The 21,378-nt window shown below is 40.6% G+C and overlaps 1 protein-coding gene across 3 annotated transcripts in view; it reads right to left on the bottom strand.

Annotated features, from left to right (window-relative positions):
- The window catches only part of unc5b (unc-5 netrin receptor B), a 69,869-nt gene that overhangs the window by 17,628 nt on the left and 30,863 nt on the right, over positions 1–21,378 (bottom strand). For 2 of the 3 annotated variants that reach the window (XM_023327412.1, XM_023327413.1), the window contains exons 2-6: positions 3,846–4,076; positions 3,465–3,608; positions 3,051–3,154; positions 1,484–1,664; positions 205–372 (exon numbers count right to left, since the gene is read on the bottom strand). In XM_023327412.1, the coding sequence (XP_023183180.1) occupies positions 205–372; positions 1,484–1,664; positions 3,051–3,154; positions 3,465–3,608; positions 3,846–4,076 (828 nt within the window). The remainder of the gene's footprint in view (positions 1–204; positions 373–1,483; positions 1,665–3,050; positions 3,155–3,464; positions 3,609–3,845; positions 4,077–21,378) is intronic. The other variant, XM_023327414.1, reaches the window with a different exon arrangement.

Genomic DNA, 21,378 nt, shown 5'->3' with positions numbered 1-21,378 from the left:
GAAGCCCCAGGAAGTTTTCCCCAGCTGATTCAATGCTTTTAAACAGTGTGTAGGAACCATAGTCTAAAGGAGCTTTCACATACAGCAAAGCAAAGATGGTCATAATGGTGAATGACTGTATTCCTTCTTCTAGCAGTTACAGTTTTGAGTAAGAAGCCTTTTCAGGCTTTAGCACATAAAAGTTTGGAAAGGTTTCTTCTTTACCTGGGCACAGTGTGGTGCAAGTTACTCTCTGCACCGGCGGGCCCTCACAGAAGACTCCTCCGTTCAGAGGGGCTGGATTGGTGCAGCTGCGTGTACGACGTTGCCAGCCACGCCCACACCGAGCGTTACACTCTGACCATTCAGTCCAAGAAGACCACCCTCCGCTAACTGACACAGAGACACACAAATGGCAAAACCTCTCAGTTTTCCTGCTTTATATTTAAGAGGAAGAAGCCTATTATTCCAAAAGCAACATTAAAAAAGCCAGATTATTGTTTACAGGTGCACTCAGGGACAAAGACCTTCATTTTTGAAGACATGTCTTAAGATTTGATGATAAAGTGTTTGGTCATAAAAATCAGTAGCTGCATTTCTATAGACCATCAAATTGTGTAATTTGATATTTTGAAAATATATTGACTTAGTGGAAACATGCCAATTTTGAAAAAACTCCCATTTTTCAATACAAAGTTTCGGAAATACGATGAGGTCGTTTTATGGCTGTATCGAAATTGGATTATTTGGCAAAACTCCAATTGAAACACTTTTTTTGCAACACAGGAGTCACATAACCAATAACTGGATGTTGCCACTGGCACAAGAAGAAGGCTACTGTTATATTTGGGGGAAACAGTGGGAAGCTTGTAAGCCTAAAAATACCATTCCAACTGTCATGTATGGAGGTGGCAGCATCATGTTTTGCAGCAGGAGAGACTGGTGCATCACTATTACATTATTAGTGACACCAAGTTAGTTACAAAGTTCAATATTTTGTCAAGTGACCATCAGAAAGCCCTGATCCCAGTCTGTTAAAAACACATTGTGAGCGTGAGGCAGCTGATAAACCTGACTCAGTTAAAACATTTCTATGAGGAGGAATTGTCCAAAATCACAGCAAACTATTGTGAGAAGTTTGTGGAAGGAAAGCCAAAATGTTTAAAATCATACTGTTTAAAAGGCGATTCCACTAAATTAAGTAACTGTGTATAACACTTTTCAGTTATTGGTCTGGTTTGATGTCACACACAGAGAAAAAAAACACTATTTTTGCTACGATGTACCTAAATATCCAATTTCAACTGTACATAAATATAGATAAAATTAAGTAAAAGTGTTTTATGTTACTGCTAAATCAAGGAACACAGGAGTGATTATGGTGACACAATTACCTCAAATGCTCCTCGACTCCACGAATCAAAGTTTTGGATAAACAATCAAAGATGAGTGAGATGAGGTTTGAGAAATGAAAAAGACAAACATGTGGTGCAGCTTAAGTTACCATAAACAATGAGAGTGGCTGTGCTGCTCCGCCGTCTGGCCACCACATTTCTCGCCACACACGTGTAGTTTGCCGTGTCTGAGAGTCTGGCCTGTTTGATGATCAGGTCGTGATCAATAGTGATCAGGAAATTGGAATCCTGTGACGGATCAATGATATCCTCGTTCTTCAGCCAGTCCACCTTTAAATGATGCACGGGAAGAAGACTATCAATTACTGATATTGTTTATCAACAGTTATTAAAAGAGACGGATATTAAGGTTAAAAACTGAAATAATCAATTTAATTTCTTTAATATTTTAAGCTGAAAGTTCCTAAAAATAAACTGCACAAATCAGCAGGTGTTTATGCAGTAACATGACTCAGCACGCCATCCACAGAGCCGCTCAGTAAACACGATAAACCTGCAGGGTATTAAGACTCCACAACACACGGTGATGATCAAACACTTCTGAAACTTTATCATTCTGTCTGAGGATAGAAAGTCTGTTGGTTTGTGTTGATTCTCAAATTCCAGCTTTACGCCCCTCTCTAATCAAATGACTGCTTTCCATAAACAGGTGCAAGTCAATTAAATTGACATGCAATTGATTTTATTCGATAAACTTAATTGAAAAATTAGAACTCTAATGTTTACATTTGTACATTTTTAAATTATTTCTTGGTTCGGCTGAGAGTGAAAAGTCAAATTCAGTTTCTTAGAGAATTACAGAAAACCAATAAAATATGATTTTAAATGAAGAAATGTCAACCTACTGAAAGGTATGTCCGCATACAGTATATTATATGCACTTAAGATTTGGTTGAGCCTTGTTTTGCATGAATTACTGCATCAATGTGGCGTAGCATGGATGTGATGAGCCTGTGGTTCCGCTGAGGAGTTAAAAAAGCCCATGTTTCTTTGAAAGTGGCTTTCAGCTTGATTGTATTGTGAGGTCTGGTGTCTCATCTGCCTCTTGACAAAACTACATAAGCTTTCTATGGGACATTCAGGATCCATGATTAAATTACAAAAACATAAGCTGACATTAGGTAAACATTAGTTCCTTTAATAGCTTTCATCCAGCAATATGTGTAAGTTTAATTGTCAGCAGAAGTTTGTTGGCTGGCTACTTTAGTTTTAAGCCCACATAATTTTCTATTCTGTTTAGTCTCCTATATATAATAAAATTATATCAAATTTTTCTCTCAATTCACACTGCAGTCCTGAGTCATTGGTGTGAAAGTCCAAGTCAAGTCCAAAGTGTTCTATGACTTCTTAACTCAAATCCATAACTCTGCTTTTTGATGATATTCTAATTTATTGAGATGAACAGAAATTATTTTCCTCTTCAAGTGTTTTATATCACTTATGAACATTTGTTCTATTACTTTAGTCCAAGAACATAAAGTCTACCTGATGTGTTGCTGAAGAAACAGCATGTAATAACGTATAAGCCAATAAAAGAGCTCTTTTATTGCCACAACGTCAGATGGCTGCAAAAGAAGGTGTAAATATTTCCCCAAGAGATAAACAACATTTAAGAGAACATGTTAAGGTAACGTTGATGAGGAGAGAAATGTCTACCTCCGCAGCAGGCATGCCCTCCGGGGGCCGACACTGCAGCAGCACCTCCTGCTCCAGCCGCACTTCCCTCCCGAGGGGCTCCTGCTCGAAGTTCTTCCTCAGGTCTACAGGGGGCGACAAGCGTACTGTGACTGACACTCTGCCTTTCTTGGTGACTCTGTCAGCCACACAAACTCTCTCACATGCTATGCAAAGCCTCCATCACTGAATCGCATTTTTCACTCCATACCCTCATAAACATGCAACCTGTCAATCAAACCGCAGCATATATTTCCATGGGGGGACAGCGGCGGGATGCTGCAGCCAATTTATTTGCATTTATGCTTAAGCTGACACGTACAACAAGCAGAAAATCAGGAATGTCTCCTTTCTTTCTCTGTGTTTCACACAAGGACTGACAGCCTTGATACTGACATGCAATGCGAACGTAGGCACGGTTGCTCTTGGTTGTGCCAGCCGAGCTCCAGGCCACACACTGGCACCAGTAGTCCTCCAGGCCGAACAGCTCCTCCACCTGGGTCCGCGACACGGAGATGTCCACTTCCCTCACTACCAGACCTGCGCAGAGAGGGCGGAGGGAGGGAAACCACTGAAGCAAATATTTCACAGTGCATGTAAATTATGCAGTGGCTGAATGCCAGAAGCAGTTAACGCGCACATTAAATCCTAAAGGACCTAATGGATTATATAGCTGAAAATGATGTTGGTAATTAAGTTTGATGTTTATCTCTGTATAATACAAGGTGACATTATTGTGTGTGTAGCTGTGTTTACAGTTCTCTGCGTTGTGCATACCTGTGAGCTGGTCCAGGCTCTCCCTGGTGACATGGTCGTTCTGATTGACCCACTCGCCGTTACATTTGAAGTAGATCTGGGTGGCCGGCGACGCCCGGCAGCGCAGCTGGACCGGACGGTTCTTCACGATAAAGGCGTCTTCGGGTTCCAGCAGGAACTCCGGCAGGGGCTCCGCTGGAGCTGACGGGAAGGAGTCGGGCAGAACCTCGGCTTCGCTGTAGTCGCTGCTCTCTGAGAAAAAAAAAAAAACACATGCCAGATGTCATTCAGTCTCAACATCCTGCTCTTGGGTTATAAGAAATGCAGGAAATTAAAAAAAAAAAAAACTCAGCAAATCTGGAGGCAGTAAATGTGCAGCAGCTTATCTGGTGACTCTCAATCCAACTGCAGGGTGTTAGGTGTATTTTGGGAAGCCATTTAAGGTGTTGACAGTGTGCACCATAAGTGGTGACATTTTTGGTTCCACATATCGACACCAATCTGTTCAAGGGAGGCCTCCTGCTTTGGTCTCCCTGGAAGAGTCCGCACTTCTCGGCTGAAGAGCAGAGCCGCTGACCTTTCACATATAGGTCCCGTTGATCTCACATTATCCCCTGACATTTCCGAGGTGACACATCACTCCAGGCAGCGCTGCCAAGACTCTTCTGGCGGCAAGGACAGAGATTTTCTGACCTCTTCAGCCAGACTTTTTCACCCTAATAAAGATGGGTAGATCCCACTTATTGATGGCTGCTGGGGTTCATCATAGGAGAGGTTAATGCACAGTTCTGCTTACAAGTTTAAACACACCATCTCTGGAAGGTGAGTTTCTAAGGGACATTTAAACAAATTAGAGCTGCAGCTAACAGTTATTGACACATTTGTAGATTTTTCATTTTATCCAATATTAGACCAGATGAAGCTGAAACTTGAATTCTTGGTGGAACATATTTACAAATACGGTTTTTCGTCTTACATGCAAAGTGTAGATAGTTTTTTTTTTACAGTTTTGTCCTTCCTGCTCTTAGTGTGTTGTTCCCTAAGCAAATGGTATGTTTTGTAGACTTCAGCCTTTTATACTCCAGTTAATGATTATTCAATTACTTAATTAGTTGGCGATTATTTCAATAATTGATTAATCACGATTCATCTGAATAATTGCTTCAGCTCTAAAATAAATACAAGTCGGTGTGTGTTAGTATGGATGAGTGAAAATCCACAAAACTACAAACTTGTTTTTTATTAAAAATAATTTCACCCTGAAAAAAGCTGCATTTTAAGTATAAAAGAACAAAATCAGTATGACAGATTCAAGATGGGTGTATGTTAATTTCTGACCTGAACTGCAAACTAATGCACTTTTTATGCGTGTCTCAAAAGTTCAGTTTATCTAGTGGCTCTTTTTTTTTTTTTTACATTTATTGAATAGCTTAATGTTGTCTTTCTTTGAGCTATTATCATCACTTTCCCTTTAGCCTAATCTAGGTTATAAATTTTAAATACCGCTGACCTTCCAGCAGAAAACTTGCTTCAGCACATGAAAATGATCTGAATTCAATAAGCATTAAGTGGAAGACTGGCGCAGACTGACAGCATCAGCTCCAGACAGGAGGTTTCCAAAAACCTACGGGCATATTCATTCCACTCAGCCCATTTTCCTCCTCTATCGTAAACACACACACGCACACACAGATGGAAATGAACACAAATAATAGCTCTGCCTCTCTTACACAGCAGTCTCACAGTTCCTAAATCTCATTTGCTACACTCTGTGGATAAAGAGGTGTGTGAGCAAACAGCCGATTTAAAACCAGGCAAATTTGCAGAGCTCAGTTTTTTGAAAGCATCAAGCCCAACCTGGTCCCTTTGCTAACAGAGTACAAGAGAAACTACCCAGAAAGTAAGATGCCATCTTCAGCTATTGTGTGCCACTATTCCCATGAATAGATTCTGTCTGGCTGTGCTCTGAAAGGCTGAAGGAGAAGCTCCACAAAGCTTGGAGCTCCACTGCAGGATACATGGAAGGTCAACAGCTTTTCCAGGCTTAAACCAGGATGAACTCATCATCCTATTTCCACCTCTGTCTTTGAAAACTCTGGCTCACATGTACTTCTTCCTCAGCCAATTTCTGAACTTACAGTTCACTTCTTACCTGTGAAAAGATGCCTTTCATCTGCAGTCAGCTTACAGTCACTTTCTGTCAGAAAGTACAAGGGTGCCCGGAGAAAGCCACAGCAGTAGGACAGATTATCTCCATCAAAAACACAAACATTTTCACGCTTTCTGTCAGTAAGTGATTGTAAAATTGGGGATTATTACAAGGCATGCACTCAGAAGTTGACATATTGATTTTGTGCCTGAACTACCAATTAGATTTGACAATCAGTGAAGATTTTACAACGACTGACATAAATATTATATATATATATACAGTATATATACGGCATACATATATATATATATATATATATATATATATATATATATACCGTATATATATATATATATATATATATATATATATATATATATATATATATATATATATATATATATATATATATATATATATATATATATATATATATATATATACAGTATGTACTCCAGCAGTAATTTCATACACACTCACACCTAATGGCAATTTAGAGACACCAATTGACCTATAGAAGGAAGGTGGAGTACCCAGACAGAAACCACACATGAACAAGGAGAACATATTAAACTCTATGTTGTGGATATTTTTCAAATTAAAAACACTTAGCTCCACAAAGCTTCACCCTGAAGCTTCAAAGTCTCATCAAGAGTGCTGCTTCTCTTCCATGATCGTTTTGTTTGGTAAATTTCTGCTCATAGCCAATCTGTTTTCACCCTGGTAGCAGCACTGAAAATGGATGGAGATAAATATGGGTCTGGAAATCGCTTCTGGAGTCTAAAGCTGCCTCATGACAGAAGAACTACCAGAAACTATAAAATCTGTAACAGACTGGAATCAGAAATACTACAGTAATTTCTAGGCTATTAGTCGCTACTTTTTTCACATTATATAGCTAGTATGCGGTTTGTTGGAAGGCTGAACTGCTGTATGATGAAGATGACTGCACAAGATCAAGAGTAAGACAGACATGACACTGAGAGCGACAATAAAAGAGAAACTGAGAGTGTGTGAGACCAGGGAGGCCTGCCGAATATTATCGGAGGCACACACAAAAACTGTCACCGCACCTGACCCACATGAACACAACCACGTCCTCAGCGCTCATCGTGTGTGTGGCACACAAAACCACCATCACCACTACACAAATGCAGGTCACATGAACACCACACAGAAGCATCGCATCTGACCCACACAAGGACAAATACACACAATGTGACCCAGGCACACATATACACATATGCCTGTATAGCCTATTATTTACAAATTACAGTAAAAACCAAAAAAGAAAAACAAAGCCCATGTATTTGAAGTGAACTCTCTTCCTGCTGGTTCCCAGGCTCAGGTCCTGCACTATTCCTTTTGGAAAATATTTTGATAAGACTGACTGATTTAAAAGTCTGTTTACTTATCTCTTAGTTTTAGTTAGCTTCACCGTACATTCACCGTACATATATATATATATGTATATATATATATATATATATATATATATATATATATATATATATATATATATATATATATATATATATATATATATATATATATATATATATATATATATATATATATAGCATCTGCCTTGGTTCCTGCAGTGCAAAAGTAAATAAAATTTATTTGATTTCTAAAACTGAAAATGTGTTTTCCACTTCCTACTTTAGGTAGTGCAATAGCTACTCATATGCACCTTGCAAGGTATTATAAGAAACACAACAAAGTTTTACATCTGCACAACACAAGAACAATAAAAAACATAACAATGTTAGACGTTAGATCAGTGATTATAGTCTAGACTGACAGAAAGGCACGACTGTATGTGAAAATAACTGCATGTCAGAATGAGTCAGAGCACTCAACTGTTTTCACTTCGGGTTCTCTGAAAATAATCGGAAAGCTTTAAAGCTGAAAAGTGAATGATTTTCACTCAAAGAGAGTACCCAGGCAATTACATTTCAAGAATTTTGATGATTTCAGGACAGGCTGTGCAAATAACATCTCTCTACCCATTCCTGATTGATTTGTACACAGTCCCACAACATATGGCAGGAGAATACAAATACTATGCATCCTTATCACTGAGAGTTGTGCAATGCAGGGCACCAGCAGAAAATCAAAATGCATTAACGTTTAGTGACTTGCAAAATTAATAATACATTTCTACCTGTTTTGCACATTTAGAAACTGAAAGGTTTTGTCTAATATTCATGGTAGAGCTGCTCCTTTGTGACTTATCTCGTAAGAGTGAGTCTTCAGCATATTAAATAATTTTATTAAACGTAATAGTGGTAGTCTTGTTCTGTATAAGTTCGTATTCTACGTATATGCATGATTTTCTATGTTCACCCAGCAATTTCAACAATGGTATCAGGTGGAAATGTGACAATGCTACACCTTTATGATTACATCTAACAGAATACATTTGCACCGTGCTTTAATTTCTACTTCAGTCCATCAAAGTCAGAAGTCTAAAGCAAAAACTCTTTAGATTTATAGTGGTTGGTGATTTGATCAAATCAACAGACAAGTCAGGAGTGACAAGGTATGGGTCCATTTTTGAGCTAGCTATTTCTAACTTTTGTAAAGTCTGCTGCCTATGAGCCACCTACTAGGTGACCTACTTCCACAGATAAATTAGCTTCACTTGAATAAGTAGTGGCTATACTGGCAAAAAAACACTTGGGAAAACAATCGCAGTTGCTCTGTTCAATACTCTCGCCCCTCACGTTCGATGTCCGTCCAGGGATCTCACGTGATTAAGTGGCGTAGTTGCAAAGGGTCAAAACTTTATTTGTATTCACAATGATTTTTTTGGGGTGGGACACCATTATGAAGGGGGGATCTTGTCCCCTGTGTCCCCCCGGGTTTTCCGCATCAGTCAAAGTAGCCGTTTTCTGTTCCTACCCTGGCCAGAGTCCGCCCTGCTGAATTAAACACAATCGAGGAAGTAGGTGTAAATGCAACTGAGCACAAACAACTTGGACAGTTAACACATCTCAACCCAACGCTTAACAATGCACGTGAACTGCAATCAGCGCCTCTCGTGATCCTCCCCCCCTATCTCCCTTCACTAAGCCGTCGCCTCCACTCTTTCAGACTCTGAAATCTTTGTCAATAACCAATTGTGTTCCCCCCCCATAGCTCCCCACGCCCCTCACCCTCGCTCCTTTTCTTTTTGTCCGGCATTGATCGGTCCGTGTTCAAACATCGGCTGAAAACACAGCCTGTCAGTCTTCAGGCATGACGGGCAGGAGAGGAAGAGACTAGATGGGAGGAGAGGTCTGCATGTTCCCACTCTGTGCAGTATGTGTGTGTGTGTGTGTTTTCTGAGCCCTGCAGGAGTGCACAGTTTAATTAAAATAAGAACACTTTTGGATAACAGAGGTAGGAGACACAAACAGAAAAACAAGTTCTGTCTCAGTCGGCCCGACATGTCTCACTGTAACATAATGGAGCCAGGAGTTTAAAGCAGAACCTGTGATTTTGAGCCAGCATACAAACATCCATCACAGCTCAGCAGCTGGCAATTTGCGCAAAACAGAGGAGCCTTAAAGACGCGAACTCCTCGCTGTGCAGCACAGCAAGTCTTTTATTACTCTAATGACAGACAGATAGACACCAAACACTGGCTTCTCGCTATTCTTTCTCTCAGAGAACAATCATGTGAACACGCACACACGCAGCCACACTGGAGATGACAACCCATGCTTATGCGGCACCATTCTCACTCTATTTATGCATGCTAAATTCGACCGTAGGTGAGGCGGTCCCTTCCATTGTGCGGCCTGGTCCAGCTGGGAGACGGAAGGAAACATTAGGGATGGAGACAGAGTTGCAAGATCTGACTGACAGTTTCCATCCCAAACATAACATAAAACCCACCCAACTCCAAAAAAAGGCCAAAATCTCAACCTCTTATGAAAAACAAGTTTATAGCGCTAGATACAGTCATATATATGTATATACACAATCTCATATGCCCTCTACTTGTGACAATTTCCAACACTTTTGGTTGTCCTTTTTTATATTCTGACCAGATACCATTAGGACTTCACTCTTTGAACACAATAAGACTTGAATGTTTTGTGGCACTATCTCCTTTTAAATCATGATGTTGCACTGGAATGTCTGTTTTACAATACTACTACAAAGTGACACTTGATTAATCGATCACTAATCACTGACGATGCCACATTTGACAAATTCTAGACATTTCAAAGTAAATTAAATAATAATAAAACAATTGTGTGCTTTTTGACTGTTTCAAAAATAATTTTCATCTGAACACTTTCTAAAAAAAAACAAAAAATGTTGTGAAAAGCAGCCCAAACTCTTAACCCAACCAAAGCTGCTTTTTCCAGCTCGTGTTCAAAAGCAACCCAATTGGGTGGAAAGCCTCCCAATCTGGCAGCCCTGGATGGAGATGGGAGGGAATGTGGGAAAAGGTGACAGGCTGGGAAGACGAGAGGCGCTGACCAGAGACGGGTCAAAGAGGAGAGATGTACAGCGGTGGATCGCTATAGCATCTGGCAGGGCGAATGAATCATGTCTGTCCCCGTCTCCCGTCTGACTGAAACGCTCTCTGTTCTTGTCTCTTTGTCTTTCTCCACCCTTTACCTCTCATTCTCACACACACTGACACACACACAGATGACTGTAATTTTCTTACCCCCAGTGCCTCTAGCCAGAGTGGAGTCTAAAGCATCTGTACTTTATCATTACCTTTACAGAGTTAGTCATTACTGTCCCCTCCAGTGCCCTCGCTATCCCAGCACTGCACTCTGAAGAGGAAGAAGAGGAGGAAGGGGAGGTGGGGGGCATGCAGGAGAGAATAAAGCAGGAAGAGGAATACTTTGAAGCAGCCAAACAACTGAGACGCACCATGAAAGACACGAGGTCAAGCTGTATTTGGCAGGATCAGAAGACTTTTTCCTTTTTTTCTTCCTTTAAGTATCCTATGAGGTCAAAAAGAAACAAACAACAGCATCCCACCCCCCTCCTTCCGCCTGTGACTCTGGAGTACTCTTCTTTTTGCCCTCCCTTGACACCAGTCCTCCTTCCCTCCAGCCTGCTGGATTCAAAGCTTTTGGTCAAGCTCTAGTAGACTTCAAATGGTATTCTATGACCTTATCTGAAAACACACACAGAGATATGCAATGCCTTGCAAAAGTATTTGCATTGGACAAGTCGCCAGTCCATCACACAAACAAATAGAACAAACAAGGATGGATCTTCTTGTGCAGCCAGACCAGTTTGATATTAAGTTGTCTCCTGAGCACCACTAACGACTGTCCAAGTAACAATAGATCCAGAACCTCCCCGTTGTTGCCTTGAATGTGTGTTTAGAACTGCTTTTCTTTCCAGTTTCTTACAGGTTTTCTTTTATGATTGTCTTGTTTTTAGTCACTATCCCCACAACCTTACATCAAGGGTGTTCAGCTCGAGTCTTTCGGTGCTTTTCTTGTTTGAGATGCCTCCAACAAAACTGAACTCATGTCTACATTCCCTCCTCAGTATGTCATTAAGTTTTGTAGAGACATGGAGTGAACCATTCATGCAGGTGTATTGAAACACAGAAACATTTAAAAAATAAGGAATAGTAGCTTTTAATGACTGGAGTCGTTCTCTGGTCCTACCAATCTCAGTCCTTTTCCATCTCATAGATCTCTTGACCAAACCATAGCCTTAAACACAGACTACCTTGATAAGTCTTGATAAAACATACCTGATTTGATTGTTTTTTTGTGCATGTTTAAGGAATCCTTGAATCTCCTGCAGCAGCCATATGGGGCACAAAGCTCCTCTTTGGAGCTGCAGCCTCCAGACGAGCTTCTGCCTCACAGAGCAGTAGCAATTAGCAAACACCTGGTGGAACTGCGAGTCTGCTGAGCTTATCATAGGAACTTCTTAGTCAAAAGTTTCTAAGAATAGTTATAAACGGCTTATTGGAGGAGCATTCCATTTATGATGTGCTGAAGGCAGAGAGTCAGATAGAGTTGGATGTTCTTAAGGGGGCAGTATTATGTGAAATTGTGTTAATAGTGTTACTGTGATTCTTTTATGCATATTTGAGAAATTCTTTACTTTCCTGTGGCAACCATTCAGCTGTGCAAAACACATGTTTGGACCTCTGGCCGCCCCCTCGGACAAACCTCCTCCTCAGGCTGCAGTTTCCAAGTTTACGAGTTTGCACATTACAGAGCACCCCTACACCGACGACTCCCCCACTCAGCTCCTTCAGACTAGTCAGGAAAAGTTAGCAAACACCTGGTGCAACTGTGAGTCTGATGAGTTCATTATGTGAGAGACTTCTCAGTGCAACACTGGTAAAAATGTTGTTAAAGGGTTCATAGAGGAGCGGTGAAAGCAGTGTTTCAGAAAGACCAAGAGTTTCTTGAAGAGACAGAGGTCCAATTTCAAGGTGTCTAACTACAAAGTAAAATTTATTTTAAGCCATATTTGTTATATACAGCATTTTTATATCAACTGAAGGTAACTTAGTTACTTGATTGAGCTATAAAATGGCATAATGCCTGGAAAATAAATAAAACAGCCTCTTTATCATTCTAAACAAAGGAGACAAGTTTTCCTTTGCATAAGTGCCATTTGGAAATAAAACCATGGATGACATTGAAAAGGTTCCAGACTTTGGGATCTTAACAGATATTGTGTTTCACTGGGTTAGAAAAGGATCATAGTTGGAGCATCAGCTGCTGACCAAACCCAGGTGTTGTGGGTTGTTTGATAAAAAATTATTGCACCTTATTTTCTAATGCACTGCTATTTAGACTGGTGTCAAGACTATGCCTTCCCTGAGTTGAAGAGAGTCACTCCACAGTATGATGCCATCGCTGCCGTGCTTCAACACATATATTTGCACATTGGCTGAAAAGTCACATTTTAGTCTCACCTTCTTTCACAAGTCTCCTACATGACATCTTGGATCTCTTCCCTAAAAGCTGCAATTGCGCAATGCACAACAGATCATCCCACCTGAGCTAACCCTCTCTGAAGATCCTCCAGAGTTAGTAAGGGTGGACTCTGTTTGCTACTTCCATGAGGCAGCTGGTTGCACATTACGGTAACTGTTTATCCTTTACTTCTGCTTCACAACTATTGAATAATACGCGTTTCTGTAATCATGTGTTTACCATCTAAAATTGCAATAAATACTTTGAAGTTCTAACATGACAAAATGCTTTTGCAAGGCACTATTAGGTGGAAGTGTGGCCCACAGCTACTGCAGGAGGCACTAAAGCCCGGATGAGACCATTAGGAACAAACAGATTTTAAAGGCAGTCATATTATAAAAACGCTTCCGGTGACAGATGGCAATTAATACAGTGATCAGCAGCCATTATGTAACATCGATTGACTGAGCATATACGTCATCTTCATCCAATCTACCTCATTACCGTCTCTCTTGCGAGGACGCCCCGGGGTGCGAGTTTCACACACCGAGTCTGGTCGAAAGAGACAGAGATGGATGAAGGGAGGCAGTCTCTCCTTGCCTGCCTTAAAGGACAATTACGCTGAATGATTGATATTCACACTGACCTCATCTTCATCAGCCTGAAAGAAACTCCGGGCTGCAGGAGAGAGGAGAAACCAGCAGGGGAAAAGATGAAGAGAGGAACATGAGAGGAACACGTGAGGATGGGTGGGGGGAGGGCCGAGTGTTGAGGTTTGAGAGAAGTTTTGAGGGAAATAACGGTATTTTTCCGGGGGTGGACAGTTTCAGAGTGCATATGCATGTTGGCATCGGGTGACAGGAGTGAGGGTTGATTCGGCAACATCACTTCCACCTCAACAAAGACAGGAGGATCATGAGGAGTCATGCAGTTCGCCATCTTTGCACACTTAAATCAACACAGTTTTAAGCTGCCTTTTTCAGGCTCAGGCAGGGGGGCTAAATTGGTAATTTTTTAAATAGGAAAAGTCATTAATTCAGTCAGTGAGTGACAGAAATGCCATTATTTTTATTCCATCAAGAGGCGACAGGAGGTGGGAAGGAGAGGGTGACTTCCTGCTATGACAAACGCAAATTGAACCTCTTCAGATTCTCTCAGGAAAGCTTCCACATGTTGACCCCGAGAGCTCTGCTTCTGCACCAAGACATTCGCTAGAGGTGGCTCCACATGGCTCTGCAGACGGCTTCTTTATACTCAGCATGAACACTCTCTAACGAAGAGATTTCTCACCCCGACAGGTGCATAGCTTACTTTTCTCATCCTCAATGACTGATACTTCTGCCTATATAATTTTAAAGCAGCTATAATGTGCTTTCCACCTGGTACAAAAACAGAAACGAGCAGTTCATCTTTTCAAATAAGGGCAATATTTGTGCATGAAACTGAAATATTTCACCAAATATTTAAGTTTTACATAACTTAAATATTTGGTGAAATATGTAGGTTTCACCAAATATGAAGGATGCTTACCATATGCATTCTCTATATGGTAAGCCCAATATAAACGCAAAGACAGTTTTACAATGTGGAGACCCCTGTTTTACAAAATACTGGCCTTTTCTTTTCTCTTTGAGACATAGCTCTCTAAAACTAAAGAGGAAGGATTCTTTAAACATCAAAGCTGATCCTAAATTGTTCCTGCACACTCGGTGCACATGCAGGAACATTGATTCTGCAACAGCCTCCCTTTAGATCTCAGCATGCAACGCAGGAGGTGGAGAATGTGAAAGAAAAAGTAGAAAAAATAAAAGTGACTACTATGTTCTCTTTTATTTGTTTAAGTAGAGGTTACATAAACTAAAACCTTTATATTACAGCAGAATTAACCTAATAGGGGCTCTGGAAGGGACTGCAACTAGTGTAGTTTTCTTGGGAAATGTCAGACGTATTTTAATAAACATGAGCTAGAAAAATATGGAAATCTAAGCATCTTTATTTGGAAAATTCAGTTGATATAATCTAAGCCAATGTTGTCAATTTAATTGCAAAATACTCTTTTTGTAATAAAATGGATCTGTAAACCATTAGACATTATAACCATAACAATGGTTTGTTTTCCCAGTAAAAATATTTTTAATTTTACATTTTCTAGATCTAAATTTTTTTCTGTGCATTTTTGGGAACAAGAACAGGAGTTGGGTCAGTTTTTGTTAGAAAATGGTTACGTATAAGTTTTCAAATATTTCTGATGAAGTCTGCTATTTAATAAGTTGTTGGATATCTCTGTATTCCTAAATCCAAGTTTGTCGTGTTGACAAAGATGAAAATAATTGCAGGTGTCAGTCAAAAAATGTAAATAGCTCAACAAAGATCAGATTAAAAACAGAAGGTAAAGATTAAATTAATTTGCTATTTTATACATGCCATACCTTTTTAACATTAAAAAAAACAACTATGTCTCTGTAAATGAGTGCTGTGTTGTAAAAGTCAAAAGTTGAAACCAAAGGTAGGAAGACATTGAACTGACATTCAGGATTTTCTTCCCTGACTTATTTACATGACCATGAAATACATTTACACAACTCTTTTCAGATTACTTTTCTGCTACATTTTTAACAAAGATGGTTTATCTGTGTTCTGGTATCGATACCAAGGTTTTAAAGTGTTCTGGTTTCAAATTGCTACAATTTTCCATCATAACATTCCTGTAGTTTAAAGTTCTTGTAGTGAAACATCAGAGAAAGTGCTGGAGTGACACGTTTTCATCGCATGAATAGAGCAAAAAGTATTTCTCTAATCCCTCTCCCATCCCATGCTACAGTGAACTGCTGGTCAGCTGGCTTAAAGGCTGGTTTGACTATTTACTAATTGAGAACAACCTAAAGATTGGTTTTCAAAATTTTTGCTTAAAGTATAAATCAAAATAACAAATACACAATATATAACTGTAATAATCGATGTTGTGTAAGTTTTGCAAAAATGGGAGTAAATGTAGCTTTTCTGTTTTTAATAAAAGTAAAACAATTATGTTTTTCCTTTAAAAATAACATGGTATTTTTAGACATGGTTGTCATGTTCATGCTAAGTTGCCAATCAGAAGAAGCTTAGTCTATCAAGAGGAGAGCTTTAAATAAATAGGAACTAAAATGGAACCAAGAGGCAGATTGTGACCATGAAGAAAGTTTAAAACTAATTAAAAGAAAGGAATATTTACCCACAAGTGACTCATTGTATCTTAGATAATTTAAATCTTTTGCTTTAACATTAAAGTCTGCAATCTGCTCCACTAAGCTCTCCCACATCCGCTGCTTAATTAAACAACTTGCCAGAAACTACACCAGGTGCTGCTGATCAATTAAAAGCTACAGTGTTACTTTTTTTTTTGCGCATCCCTGCAAACGACTGTGAAGCTAAACATTTCCAGAGGTTGCAGTCATCGGCAGTATGCTGCATTGATTATGCTCAGACAGAAAGAGGTAAGCGACCGAGGGCTGGAAAGCAGATTGGCAGAGGGGAGAAGGCCAAGCAGGTGATGGAGATGCACAGTGACAGGAATGCTTCGCTTGTCCATCCAAAATGTCTGGGTGGCATGAGGAGAGAGCTTGGGGACGGGTTAACAACACACACGCACACCAACACACACGCCAACACACACACACAAACGCACGCAACAATTGCAGAGGCTTGCAAGACCTCATTTGCAGACCTGTTTGTAAATAGAGTGTAATCCCACGCTCGTAGCTCCAAGGTGTGTTGCTCCAGAAGCCTCTAATTTTACATGAAGTGTGACCTGCCCTTTTTCAAAAAGAGCTCCTCTACTCTGATTTTTTCCCATAGTGACATAATAACGCTTAATCAGCCACGTTGGAGGGGAACGCCATGTGGCATCCCACCAACACACACGTGTAAACATGCTATCCACCCTCATGGTTACAGAAGGCAAATAAGAGGCAATTAAAGAGAGGACTCAGTGGTATTTTTCTCTGATAACTGGGCGAATGCTGCAGCATTCTGTTTGTTTCACAAAATATACACTGTTATAAAAAAATCATTTGCCCTTTCTCAGGTTGCTTCAGTTTTGTTGTCACTTAAATGTATCAGATTATGAAAAAAATACTTGAAAGATTGCATGAATATGCAAAAAGTAGTTTTAAAATGATTATTTCATTTATCAAAAAGAAAAAAGTTATTCATACCAACATTGTGAAAATGTGAACATCTTCCTCATTAAACTATGAATTTACTATCATTAATGACATTTTTAGAAAGTTGAGTTCAATGTCATTAATCACATCCAGGCCTGGTTTCTGCCAAACCTGTAGAATAAAAAAATCTCTTATTTAGAAATTGCATAAAGAAGACCCGAATGTCTCAAACAAGTAAAAATCATCTCCGATCTAAATTAACTTTGACTTGTTGACCAATTGACTAATCCCCAAGAGACTGTAAATTTTAGAGCAGAACTCAGAGAGAGGACTGGGCAAATATAGCTCAAATATGGCAGAAGTATGGAGTCAAAACTACTCAAATATTGTTCGGAAAATAAAAGTAAAACAACTTCCTATTGATCTTCACAACTTTAGGGAGAATACTGGATTACCAACATTTTTCTGAAGGTGTGGGTTGTATTATATCTGGAGTAAAACTAACATATTTACCAAAATTAAAATATAGTGGTGGTCGTTTGATGGTTTGGGTCTTCTTTGCAGCTTCAGGAGATGAATGGGTTGCTGTAACAGATGATCTTGTGAACTATGAATCCCATCCAAAGTTAAACACTCCAACCCCAAAATCTAAATGAAAGTTTAGTACCGGTCTAGTCAAAGTGTCAATTTAAGTCTGATTGAGATCCTAAGCAAGTCATTCATGATGGCAAAAAATAAAAACTTCTAATGTGGTTGAATTACAATGATTCTGCAAGTAAAAGAGGGCCATCAGTCCTTCACAGCTACATGAAAAACTGACTTGTTGGCAGTCGTTACTATCACCGGTGGCACAACCAGGTATTAGGTTTATGAAACAATTCACTTCTTCACATAGAGCCAAGTTCATTTGGACCGTTTTCTTCCTCAATAAATAAAATGATAATTTAAAAAACTGCATTTCGTATTTGCTCAGATTATCTTTATCTGATATTAAATTTGATGATTACAATAATTTAAGCATTTTAAGAAGCAAAAGAGGAAATCTGTAGGATGACACATGCTTTTCCACATCATATATCTCTGCGGACAGAGGGTGTGTGTGTGTGTGAGAGAGAGAGAGAGAGAGAGAGAGAGAGAGACTATGGATTATTCTTACTCAGAGTAGATTCAGTAGACAGTCTCCTTCAAGTAAGATGCTGTTTTTAAGAGTGTGGGTGAATGTGACTGTGGGTTCTCTAAGACGATTTGTACTTTTTTTTTCTATATAGCTGCAACCCCACTGCTGAATTTGAATAGAAAGAGAGAGAGAGAGGCTGAAAGTGGGCACTGTCGCAACTAGGGGGCGCCACCCCCCATGGAGCTCATTAATCACTGCCCATCAAAAAGTGGCCCTGTGCTGTTTGTGTGCGCTCTGATGGCCACCTATGGCATGGGAACACGGGTGTGCAGCAGAAGTACTATCAATCACTATCAGAAGTGGAGACTGGGAGACCAAGAAAAGAAAGGGTGAGGGTGAAGAGGGGGATGAAGAGCCGGAAGAGTGGGTGAGACAATGATGTTTTGCTATTATCCTCTCTAAATTACAGACCAATGTCACGGCTATTATACAGGGAGGTCAAACTCGATGCTGCACAATGCGACTGCTTCCCTTCCGGGGTGAGGCTTTGCGTTGAGACGCCGTAGCTCCAACGCTGAAAATCCACTCCACAGTGGCCAGTTGCCATGGTGGGAGTCCACAAGGAGGCGGCTTCTCAAGAGGCCTGCATGTAGACTACACAACTGTGATGTAAACACTGCCGCTGCAGTCAATTTTGTTTAAAATCTGTCCTTCCCTGTTGCTGACTGTCTATAAGCACAAACAGCGAATAGGTGAGCAGTGGAGTGGGATGAGTGTTTGGGAGCTGGGGTTGTTTAAAAGACCGTAATTACATGAGAAGATGAGCTGCATTCCTTCCTGAGGGCAGGCTGATTACAGGCCTCTCCTCTTAGGGCCCCTGTAATTACACACCCTATCCTGGCTACCCTCCCCAACTCAGCGGCTCACCCTCCACCCCACGGTATTTGCATGGGTGAGGCTACAGCCCCCACCCCTCACTGCCATGTGTCCTCTGATCCACCTTTCTTTAACTTCTGCAATACTCTGCTTCCACCTCCTTTTGCCTCTTTCATGCCGACAACTTTGATTCTCTTCTAAAAATGTATTTATTTAAGATTTATTGGAGTTAAAATAAATTATATACTCCAAATATTAAAGCTGAAGCAGACATGTCTCTGTTGGAATAAGGTGGAGGCTAGTGCTAAATGCCAATCAGCGCTAATGGCCAGCTCTTGACAAGAGACAGCTCCTGCCCTACGGCTAAGTTACGGCTCCTTCCCACCAAATTTTAGTCTCTTTCACACTCGAAGTACATGTGGGTGTGCTTAGATGACACCTTCAAAAAAGCAGGTTCACGAATGTCGTTAATTTTAATGACGAACCGCATTTTTCAACACTGTTGTAAGAGATTGGCAAATGAACGGGAAATAAACAGCTCGAAAAAACGAGTAAGTTCCCAGCAGTCGGTAAGCTGGAGGCACAGACAGCTATGCTTCACGCACAAACCGAAATCTGAAGGCAACAAAACTTTCCCATTAAAAAAAAAAAAAGGATAGAATTCATGTTCGAGATGCCGTCTTTAGGCAGCTTAGCATTATGTTGTGTTCAGTCAGTAGGCGTGAACTACGATTGTGAGAGGAAAGCCTAATGCAGCACAACATATGTGTTTTTTATTATACGATATGACAACCCAGCTACCCCAGGAGACAGGGGAAGACGGCTGTATCAAACTTCCTGTACAAATCACATCAGACACCCAAGCAGGTGATAATGAAGGCGGAGGACAGTGTTAGAGGGGGGCTTATGGAGCTGCAGAGTGGGAGAGAGATAACTAAAACATCACAGGAAGAAGAAGGATGGATTAAATATGAAAAGTCTTGATCTCTTCGAGCATTATGGAGACGGAGAGCAGAAGGGAGGGAGACAGAAATAGAGCCAGTCGAGGAGTGACGCTCTGGGAAAGAAGGACACAAAAATGGAAGAGATGGTGAATGTATCCCAGCCAAAGTTAGGGAATGATGGAGAGGAGGAGGGCGATTAACAGTGAAGATGTGGGTGTGCAGCCATGCAGGAGGGAAGGAAGGAAAGTAGTTAGAAAGAAAAGAAGGTAGGAGGAGATGTAGAAACACTCCTGAGGTGCAGATTGAGTGTAACTCTTGAATGGTGAGCGTAAATACGTGAGCAGTGGGCACTGGCCACGCTTAGAGATGCCAGCTGCCGTAATGTGTTGTGACAGGAGCTGATTCTTGTGACTAACTGCTTTGGCAGCGGAGCTCCTCTGTCATGCTAATGAACAGATGAGGAGATGAGCCGGATTGACAGCGGATCGACGGGCAGCGCTGGTGACCTCTTCCACACACATACGCACACGCACGCACACAAGCAGAGGTTTGGACGGCCTGCACAAACCCACGAGCAGACCTCGCTGTCATAAATGTGCACTGCACACTAAACACACTGACATCTCCATTCCTGCTAGTTTCCAAGCAAGTGTGACAGAGGTGACAGCCCATGGACAAATGGAGGAAAAAAAACAAAGCATGATCAAAGCCCACACAAACACAGCAGGGTTGGCGTCCCTCCGTTGCTTCATTGCATCCCCTTGCATCAGAGAGCTCCCCAGATATGCAGTAGACAACAACCGAGAGGCTGCAGGATGGCCTCAGTGTTTGTGAGCGTGTGAAAAATTGGTAATAAAACTGGGAAATGCCTCATATCCAAAACATTATGAAAGAGCATTACTATTCTGCAAGCAGCTGCAATAAAGAGGTTTAGAAAATGTGTTTGGGATTGGGATGAAATTATAGTGACAAATTGTCTGGTGAGTGGAATTGGACAATTTTCAGCTTGGCTCAAAAAATTTGGTGTTTTTCTGATCAGTGAATGAACCATAACTGGAAATTACCAGGTCACCTCAACACTCTTCAGAGTGGAAGTTGTTACAGAGGGACAAAGATGTCCCTTGCTTCAGGCAGTTAATCTTTGAGGGACAGCAATAGGTGGGGGAGGGGCAGGGCTGCATTCCTCTGTGCTGCATAGTTTGATCGTTTCACGTCATTGAAAGGGTTTCCAACTCTCGAAAAACATTTACTGGTACACATTCCTGTTAGTTTTCCATTGCATTGAGTAACCACTCTAATGGCTGGAGACGTCATACAGTTGGGCGAACCCAGAGTCCAAAAAGATCTGTATGTGACACAAACATAATGGAGGAACTTTAAAACATGTTTGTGGAAACTATGTGGCT

Source organism: Xiphophorus maculatus, chromosome 22 (assembly GCF_002775205.1).
Source record: "Xiphophorus maculatus strain JP 163 A chromosome 22, X_maculatus-5.0-male, whole genome shotgun sequence".
In the NCBI taxonomy this organism is placed as follows: Eukaryota; Metazoa; Chordata; class Actinopteri; order Cyprinodontiformes; family Poeciliidae; genus Xiphophorus; species Xiphophorus maculatus.
This window is presented reverse-complemented; position numbering and strand designations above follow the sequence as displayed.